This window comes from Tribolium castaneum, chromosome 1 (genome assembly GCF_031307605.1).
Source record: "Tribolium castaneum strain GA2 chromosome 1, icTriCast1.1, whole genome shotgun sequence".
NCBI lineage: Eukaryota > Metazoa > Arthropoda > Insecta > Coleoptera > Tenebrionidae > Tribolium > Tribolium castaneum.
Window position 1 is genome coordinate 21,618,660 of NC_087394.1, and position 10,231 is coordinate 21,628,890.

General features: G+C 30.5%; 1 protein-coding gene across 2 annotated transcripts; it reads right to left on the reverse strand.

The window, feature by feature from the left end:
- Positions 1 to 66: 66 nt before the first annotated feature.
- Positions 67 to 7,246, reverse strand: LOC107397573 (choline transporter-like protein 2). 2 transcript variants are annotated; one of them, XM_015978216.2, is made up of 14 exons: positions 7,069 to 7,242; positions 6,905 to 7,015; positions 6,695 to 6,815; positions 6,531 to 6,590; positions 6,397 to 6,481; positions 6,203 to 6,269; positions 6,043 to 6,151; positions 5,785 to 5,995; positions 5,203 to 5,303; positions 2,274 to 2,384; positions 677 to 927; positions 463 to 629; positions 324 to 413; positions 67 to 277 (listed from the first exon to the last, which is right to left on the reverse strand). In XM_015978216.2, the coding sequence occupies exons 2-14, from the start codon at positions 6,945 to 6,947 to the stop codon at positions 92 to 94; spliced, it is 1,602 nt and encodes a 533-aa protein (XP_015833702.1). In that variant the 5' UTR covers positions 6,948 to 7,015; positions 7,069 to 7,242; the 3' UTR covers positions 67 to 91. The 2 variants fall into 2 exon arrangements, with proteins under 2 accessions (XP_015833702.1, XP_015833700.1); XM_015978214.2 differs by having other exon boundaries at positions 68 to 277; positions 6,695 to 6,837; positions 6,896 to 7,015; positions 7,069 to 7,246.
- Positions 7,247 to 10,231: the final 2,985 nt, after the last annotated feature.

The following is a 10,231-nucleotide window of genomic DNA, read 5'->3' on the forward strand; positions in this document are numbered from 1 at the left end:
CTTTTTGTGAGACTACTTTCACTTTCACAATAAACAGTTTGTGAAACCAAAGTAGAAAATTTTTTTTATTGATTTATTTTTAACATAGTTTCTAGTCATCGTCTTCATCATCCATTTCTTTCCTTTCTTCTCTTTCTTCTCTTTTTTCAGCCACTTCTTCCAAGGCATCATACAGTGTGTATTCTAGATCTTCACTCATGAAATAAGGTCGCTCGTCGCTTCCATCATTCATAATGGCATCTTCGCAATAGCATAAGAAAATTGTACCAACTGCAGTCTTTAAATAACGTTTATAACGAAAATTAGTTTTTATTTTTACTTACGCCCAACAATGAAAAGAATAAGTACAATGCAGCGCTTGCAAGTATGCCACCAATGAAAAGATTCTCGATTATAAAACCCAATGGTTGTGTCTAAAATAATATTTTCTATAAATTACAAAAAGAACGTTGGATTTGTTACTGATAGAACGGCATATCCAAGAATCAATACGACCACCAAAATTAAAACAGAAGCGGAAAACCGAACAGCAGAATTTAAACCATCAACTGTTATGGTGTCCAAAAAGTTGTACCATATTAATTTCGCAGCCCGCTTGCCAGATACCCAGAAATTTTTACCATGAATGGCTATAAGATAGTTTTTTGTATTTTTTACGTTAAAATATATTGTATACCTGTCATTATATACGCTTTTTGACTAATATAATATACGACTTCTCCGACACAGTCAAGTATACAGAATATTAAATATCTTATCACTTCCCACACATTTGCCGCTTCTTGCCAATCACTGAGAATATCAACCACTAGTCTGATCATTGCAGCTGTGGTAATAAGTAATGATCCAGTTGCAACAGTTCCCAGATGAAAACGAATCACTATTCCCACGTTTTTACAATATTCGCCCTCGAATTCATCTCTGTCACTAAAACAAGTGACAAATTAACTACCCATTGAACACACAAATAATTACTGCACGTATGAAAAAATCTTTTTTACTTTTACAGGGTTCGTAAGTAAGTGAAGCGTTACAAGGTATAAGCCGCATTAGCTACTATATTTCCGAAGAAGAGTTTATTTTTTTGTAAACAGCTATATTTTTTTAACAAAATAACGGAATTAAAGAAATTAGCCCTTTGCGAGAAAGTTACCTATTGCTATTGCCAAAAAATCCCAAATAAACAAAATGGTCGTATGTATTTAGTTTTTACTAGCGAACAATTTATGGACCCAACAATCTTTTTTTTGGGATTAACATTGCTACTGAAAATAAATATGTGGCCTAGCGTAAAAAAGCAACAAATTCTGGTATTTTCGGTATCATTTTATCTGAAATCCTAAATTACCTCATATCTCGTATAAGAAAGCTTACAAATGTGAAACATGCGTCCAAGAGCAGTACAATGTTTTAATTATAACTGGGAGGTTTTATCAAATAATTCAACATACAGCGTGACCCAGGAGTGTGTAATCGGTCCATAACATTTTTGTCTGAAATATTGTTATGCTGTTTTAATTCTCCGATAGATATACTTAAAAAACACAAACGAAAAGTATTTTTATTATACACAGGGTGGTGTACACAGAGTGGTGAACCAAAGTTATATTTTTTTAAACGGCACACCCTATGTATTTTGGATGCTAGGCAAAAAAATAATGTAACTTTATTTAAACTATTATGGGTCTATCTCTTTTTGTTTTGGAATAATTCAACTTTTCGTTATAAAAAAAGACCAATTTTTGAAACATCACTACGAAATCGCCAATGAACATTTTCCGATAAATTTGCAACAGAAAAACTTAAAAGAACACCTTGTAATTTTAATCGACTTTTTTCTTTTCGAAAAATCAGATAATAAAGCAAGTAAACATAAAAATAAATCACTAAAAACAAAGTTAACAGGTCTGCTTTTTCTAAAATTCCACTTTAAAGTATGCAACTTAAATAAGGAGCAATGTTTTTTTTTATTATTTTTAGCGGTCAATAAAGTCACTAGTATCTACTCTCAAGAGCTTATCCGCGATTTTTGACACACCCGATATAAAGTTACATTATTTTTTTGAATCTAATTATGCAAAAATATATAGTGTTCCATTAAAAAAAACAACTTTGGTTATGGTATGGGCATAGCATTCAGAAAATGATGAGGAATGGATAGGTACACAAACATTTTTTATCAAATTGAATTAAAAATGATATGAGAAATAAAAAAAACTTCATCTTATTTATGTCTGTAACATTTCATTTGACGAACCCTGTGTATTACAAACCTCGAAAAATAATAACTTGCCATTGTTCCAGCGATCATTATACATTGACATCCTTCTACAAACGTAAATATCCAATATCCCATAAACACCAAGAAGCATAGGTACACTATTCTGAATCAAACATGGAATTAGTAGAATCAAAATACAGTAGAACCCCGATTATCCGCGTCAAAGAGATCGGCCACATCGCGGTTACCATAAGAGTAATTTCTAATTTCTAATGAACAATGGCCATGAAAACAAACATTTTGAAAACATAACATGTAACTTGCATTTTTTATTTAAATAATATGACCTTTGTTTTATACAGCGTGCTCAAAAACTGGCGCACCAACTCAATGGTGTGTGGTAGAGAAGTAGTTAAATATAATGGTAAAAATAGTAAAAAAATTCTTTGTATTAAAGTTATTGATAAATAACTAATTTTAGGTAAATGATATGTGGCAACGTTGTCTAACAGTTATGATCGCAATATAATTTTAGCAACAATAAAAATAAATTCTTTTTGAAACGGTTTCCTAGGAAATAATTCCCAGTGTTGGCACATCTACACATTCTGATTTTTTGGATGAATTTTAATTTTTTTAAATTAAAAAAACTGCTAAAATCTGATAGTAAATTTTAAAATAATTATTCATCGTTTTGTTACAGAACGATTACCTGGTATGAAACATAAAAATATAAAAAAATAATGAAAACTAAAGAAGTTAACACAATAAGTTTGTAGCTCCAGATTTTTTAAAATATAACTTTAGGAATTTTTTCAACATTTTTCCCGTAATTTGCACTTACTTCTCAACAACGTACCACTGAGTTGGTGCGCCAGTTTTTGAGCACCCTGTATAGATTTAAAATATGACTACCGTGCATACTGCTAAAAATATTGTGTGTGTGTAATTATGACACTTTGCGTTATAAAAATATTCGTAAAATGCGAAGCGCGGATAAGCGGGATGTTCTTGTGTAACGGTAGCCTATTAGGTATTACTAGTTATTACACTCTTTTGCTGTTATTGTAAAAAGCTATCGACGATATGTTGACTAACTTTAAAATTAATTACATTTGACAGAATCAAAAATTAATTGATGGACAATGAACATAGAAAAAACAATGCTTCTTAACCTAAAAGTGCTCTCATTGACTCTATTAATTTATTTACTTACTTTTATTAGCTGTTTCAAAACTGTAAAAATGCCCACGTCGTATTTTGATTAAATTGGTAAAATTGTATAAAATAGTAATTAATGATTAAATCTTTTATTGAAACTATAAATTCCATTAGGTGTTATTATTTTGAAGTACATAAATAATTTATAATAACTAAATTTGAGAGAAAATGAGACGTTGACATTTTTATAGTTTTGAAATAGCTAATACGTACAGTCAAAGTAAAATAATATTGAAATTTAAGTCCCAAATTTTTGGACTAGCACGTATTCTGTAATAAAATCGTTAAAATTTAAAAGCCGTTAATCGTTGTTGCTATAGCAATAACCAATAAAATTCCAAGATTTGCGATTTTAACCAGTGTTAAATTTGAACAGCGCCTTAAAAATTTACAGAATACGCGCTATAGACAGTATACACTGTATACAAGATGTATCAAAAATACGTGTGTTAATTTTACCTCGTAATACAACTTATCAAATAAAACAACTATTCCATATAAAGTTTTGCAAAATTTCTATTTATAATTTTCACTGTTTTCCTCCTTTTTTGTGCAAACCAGCCGGTCAATATTTAATAATTTTCATTGTTGTTTAAAATTGTTTAAATTGAACGTGTTGATCACAACAAAAACAGTTCGGCTCTTTTTTTGTACCCATAGGCGGGTACACGTTTCAGTATGTTTTCTTTTCTCACATTTTAAGTAAATTTGCGAATTTTTTATTGAAGAATTACAAATAGAAAAGATGTTTTATTTGTTAAATTCTGTTACCTGATAAAATTAAGACATGTATTTCTGATACACCCTGTATCAAGCTTTAAGATATCCAGTATTCACGAAAATGAAGTTTACAGCACAAGAGGAAAGCAAGTGGATGTTAAGCATCCATAAAGCAAATTATAATACTAAAAAATCAACACACTTTGCGGAAAATCGAAAGTTAATTTTAAATAATAAAAAGAAGTCAGTTCAGTTCAGAAGTTCAGTTGGATACTAAGTTGGATAGCTTTTCTGTTCTATTTGCAAATTTCTACGGTAACAACAAATGTTCTCGTACTAAGGTGGTAAAATTTCTATGGTAGCGCTCAGCTCCATTTGCGTGTGCGTCATCTGACATTTCTGTCACTACGTTTACATAGCAGGGTCATAGCGGTGACAAACTATCAAATATTTTTTGAGGTTACGAAGTGTTTAAATTATGAGTTGTTACAAAAAATACAGATTCACAAAACAAGAACTAATAAACGCAGAATCAAAAACCTAACGAAACGCAAATCACAAAATACAATAAACGAACGGAAAATACTTGCGATTAACACCGATAACACTTTTGACAACCATGCGACAACGACTATAATTTACTGTCAATGTCAGGTTGACAAATTCGTGACATTTGACGGTGTTGTCGAAGTGCACATGTAAATTAATGTTTAAGGATACCACCCTTAGATACCCCTTAGTTGTTTAAATTTGCATTGTTTTGATATTTTTTTACAGCTTTGTGTTGGTAATGAAAAAATGAAATTGATAACGCACACGCAAATCGAGCCGACCGCCACTATAGCACGGTTATGGCTTTATTTGTCAAATTGTCAAATAAAATTTAAATCTTCGAGCCGTTTGATCGGAGAAATCCTTGTTAGCAGTGGTTAGACAGTTATAAATTATTGTATATACTTTGAGTGTCAAAACCAGAATCGTTATGCTATATTAAATCGTAATACGAGTATTATAAGAGAGCACAATAAATTTAAAAGTACCTGTCAGCAGGAAAACCTTCATCTTGTGGAATTTTAACAGCAGAAGTCACAAACATCATGAACAACCAACTTATACCAAGGAGACATATTAACGCCATTGTCTAAATTGGTAAAACAATGAGATTTACTTTACAGTTAAGTAAAAATACAGAAGAGTATCTAAATCCTGATAACAATTGAATGAAATCTATAAATATAAGGTAGTTAATTTAAAAACGTTGAAATTTATTTGCTGTTTATATTAATTATAATTCATTGTAATCAATTTTCAAACCAAATATAATTATTACGTTGAGAAAGCAAACACTGAAAAATATAATAAGCTTTAAATTCAATTAGTCAAGTTGTGAAGGCAAAAAAGAATATTAAGGTTTTATTATCCCGGCGCATCCACCAAAATTGATGTACCGAGCTAGATTATTTTTCAGCTAATTTTATTTTAGATGTCTATTACCTAAGAATATTAGCTAAAATGTGTATGCTGCTCAAAAACCACTAAATAAATACAGTTTATATGTACTGTACAGGGTGTTTTAAAATTAATTTACTAATTAAATTAAGAGTATAGTTGAAATAGTTTACCGCAACGGGTGCAAGGAAGATAAGTTTTGAACTACAAATTGCATCAAATGTTTCGTAATAAATTTCAATTAAAAGAGGAACTCTGCTGGATCTACATGCAAGAATAAGAAATAACACCAGACCACCAATGGTGCAAGCGACAGCGTTGCCAATTATTACAAGTTTCAAACGCATTTCAACCTTATCACGATGATTAACGTATACTAAATACCTTAAAACAAAGATATATTCCAAAGAAATGCTTATTGCTAGTCTTACCAAAAATAACACGCTGCAAAGAAAAGTATAATTGTTGCAAGAATCGTAAAAAAATAGAAGGTACCTTTTGGATGGTACCGAATCAAGGAATATACCACTAAGGACAATCCTAAAAAGAAAATATCGATTATTGTTGGTTACAAAACAAATGAGAAAGTACCTGAAGCCACCGTTGGCATTAAAATAAGCACTATTACGGAATAGGGAATAATGTTATCAATTGATTTCTAAAAAAGGTTTTATGAAAAAAAAATTTTTTGCTTAATAGTAAATAAGATAAATTTATCATCATAGTATGATTAAAAAAAATGTGAAAGCTTGACGGAATAATTAGAAATTATACTGATACTGTACATAATAGTCACGATCGGAAAAAAATGTCTTTTTTTTCGTTGAAGATCTTCTTTGATTAGGCATACACCGTCCGCCAAATAGTGTCCTAAAAGTAGACCATAGCATAATATCAAGAACTAGGTCAAAATATTTACATGTTTCTAGCTCTGCACTCATCGGCTGTAATGCATTCTTGTTCTTTCGCATCTAGAACTCTAAAATACAAGAATTATTTGTACTACGTATAAAGCGATATAAAGTTAAAAAAAGTATTTATTAAAATTTACCAAACAGTATATCAAAAGCAAGTACTACTCACGGGTACTTGGTGTAGTCCTTTCCTGGACAAGTTTTATTGTATTGTTTAGTGTTTTTCACTCCACAAACATTACCACATGCATCTACACCGTTCATTAGTATTCTGAAGTCGGAACTAATAGCTATAAATACAGCAGAACCAATCTATCAATATCAGTTTTATAAGTACTATAATAATTCACAATTATAAGTACACATTTACCAGACTTACAAAAGCTATTCCGAAAACAATGCCCACTACAACATCCGTACATTTTCTCTTATATGCTGTTTGTGGTAATGCAATTCGAGCCGAGCGCTTTTCGCCCCGAAATACATGAATCTGGTGTTACAAATATTTAACTGATTTGTTTGGGTACATTCGTTTACGCTTACGGGTTCTACCGGTTGGTTTTTATATTCAGGTTCGTCTTCCGATCTTTCTAATTCTTCAGGTACGTTACTCATTGCAGGATAACAATAAAGAGTCTAGATGCAATCAAAATATGCACATTTATAAATGCGGTGCTCTTATTTTGATAGGTACTAGTGACACATGACACGGTCATGACACTATAGCATGATACTAATAAATTATTTTAGAGCATATGATATGAGAATAATGTTTGGATAATTCAAACCCCCCTTAATACGAACGCCCCAATTAAGTGAAATTTTATCCATAATCAGAACGTCTGAATCCCGTAATCCGAACTACTACTTATTTATTTCTACTTAATTATTTTGTAGAAAAAAGCAGAAGGAGTAGTTGTTTGAAATACATTTTTTAATTTTTGTATTTTCTTATTTTGAAATACATAAAGGTTTTATTGCCACTGAGTATATTTTTGTGGTGGGAATATGTTCGTATTTGCATGGTTAATTGATGATGTAAGTTATCTGTAATCCGAACGGGGTCTGCAAACTTTCTGTTCGAATTATCCAAACATTATAACTGATCACGTGACAAATTGAACCAATTTGATTGATCTATAGGCGTTGTCAACTTTTAATAATAGCTCAATTAAGTTTAATTGACCCTTTTATAAACCGGCCTTTAATGTTGTTTTGTCATGTTTCTTGTGAAAATTTTAGTTGGCAGTTTTTTCACCCTATTAGAAGCAGTCGCAACTTACAGTGGCGAATTCCAAGTTCAAAATATTGTAGAGATTCACTTCAGTAGTACAAATATAGAAAAAACAAAATTAAGATTGAGGGCTTCCCCATAAAGATGCACTGGTTTCAAGATCACTCTTTGAATTGCGTTTTCTTCAAATGCAAGCTAAAAGTTTCAGTGTTTATTGCGATTTATGGTGTAGATTACTGTAGATGATTGTGGAGAATAATAATGTGAAACATATTTTTTAAATTAGCTTTATTTTTGAGTAAAAAAGTTCTAAACCTTGGTAATTTTCGTCGGATTAAAAAAAAATACAAAAATTTAAGATTTTTTTACTCCAAAATAAAGCTACTTTTTCGAGAAATTGTTTTGCATTACCATTTTTTTTAATCATCCACATCTACACCATAAATAGCAATAAACACTGAAAATTTTGAATGCATTTGAAGAAAACGCAATCCAAAGTACGTCTAAAGTGCACTTTCAAACCAATGTATTTTTGTAGAGAAGCCCCGAATCTTTATTTTGTTTTTACATTTGGACTAGTGAAGTGATTCTCTACAACACTCTGAACTCGGAATTCGCCAATTTTGAAACACGCTGTATTTCACCTGAACGGAAATTGTAAATATGATTCGTTCTATACTAGCATGGTTCTCTGAGATGGAAAATAAGCGAGTTAATCGCTTCGAAAGAAAGAAATCGTGACGTTGCAACCACCTTTCATCACGTCACTAAATTTTTATAGTTTTTATAGTCCCATATTTCCTATAAATTTTTGCATAATTAAATTATACGTAAAAAAATAATGACACTCTGTAAAAGCTATTATAGCGGGTGTGTACAAAAAGCGCTCTCTGGTACGTTACAAGAAACATTTCAGCAAACCTAAAAAATGTAATAAAAAATACCCAGTGTATCAAAAACAGAGCTCAGCAAATATAACATTTTTTCTATTTGTAATTTTTCAATAAAAGTTTCGCAAATTTACTTAAAATTTGGAACAAATACTATTCAGAAATGTGTACCTATTTCTATTCTACTTGTATTCGCCTATGAATACATAAACAAAAGTATCGAACTATAGTCTTTGTGATAGAAACGGATAATTTGAATAATTTAAAACAACAATAAAAGTTGTTGTTAAAAATACAAACTTAAATCACTTACCGGCTCGTATTTGCACAAAAGAAAAGAGGAAAACAGTGAAAATAATAAATAAGAATTTTGCAAAATGTTATACCGGGTGCTCAAAAACCGGCGCACCAACTCAATGGAGTGTGGTAAAGAATTGCTTACATATAAAAGTAAAAGTAGTAAAAAAATTCTTTGCATTAAAGTTATTGATAAATAACGAATTTTAAATAAATGATATGTGATGTGGCAACGTTGTCTAACAGTCGTGATCGCAATAGAATTTGATCAACAATAAAAATAAATCATTTTTGAAACGGTTTCCAAGGAAATAATTCCTAGCGTTGGCACATCTACAAATTGTGATTTTTTTTTGATAAATTTTAATTTTTTTAAATTAAAAAAACTGCTAAAGTCTGATGGAAAATTTAAAAATAGTTATTCATCGTTGTGATAGAGAACGACTACTTATTGTGAAACATAAAAACATTAAAAAATAATGAAAACTGAAGAAGTTAACAAAATAAGTTTGTAGCTCCAGATTTTTTAAAATATGACTTTAGAAATTTTTTCAAGATTTTTCCCGTGATCTACACATGCTTCTGAACAACGTACCACTGAGTTGGTGCTCCAGTTTTTGAGCACTCTGTATAGAAAAGTAATTGTAGTTGATGAGTTTTCTTACGTGGTAAAATTATCATACGTATTTCTGATACACGAATTTATCAACAAACGCAGTTTGGTAAACTTTGTCAGTGCTTGAGTATTTTCGCCAAACCTCTTTTTAAATAGTGTGGAATAGTTACAACTGTAACCACAGATTTGTTTACTAAGTTGCCAGATTAATTTTTTAGCTTCCTGGATATAAAAATCACAATTTTGAAAATTTAATGAAGATGATTATTATAAATAATTTTCAGTTTCATTCATTTCGCTGATGTAGAAAAGTGTCTCTTTCTTGGGTATATCACCGATTAAAAATATTTTAAGAAATTATGAGAAAAAATCTCCACTGTACATTTTAATACCATTTAGAATGATACATAGAGAGGAATTTTTTCAATTATTTTTCTAGAGTTTTATAAAACGTGTGCTATAGCGTACTGAAGAGCTTATGCGCCAATTTGTATATAACCTGTATGCTAGGTCTATCTCTAGATTCAACTTTTCGTTATAAAAAAGATCAAGTTTCGAAAAATTACTGCGATGTCGCCTATGAATATTTCCCGACAAATTTACACAAAAAACTTTGAATATCTTGTAGTTTTAGTAGATAGTCGACTTTTAGTTACAGGACGCAGATAA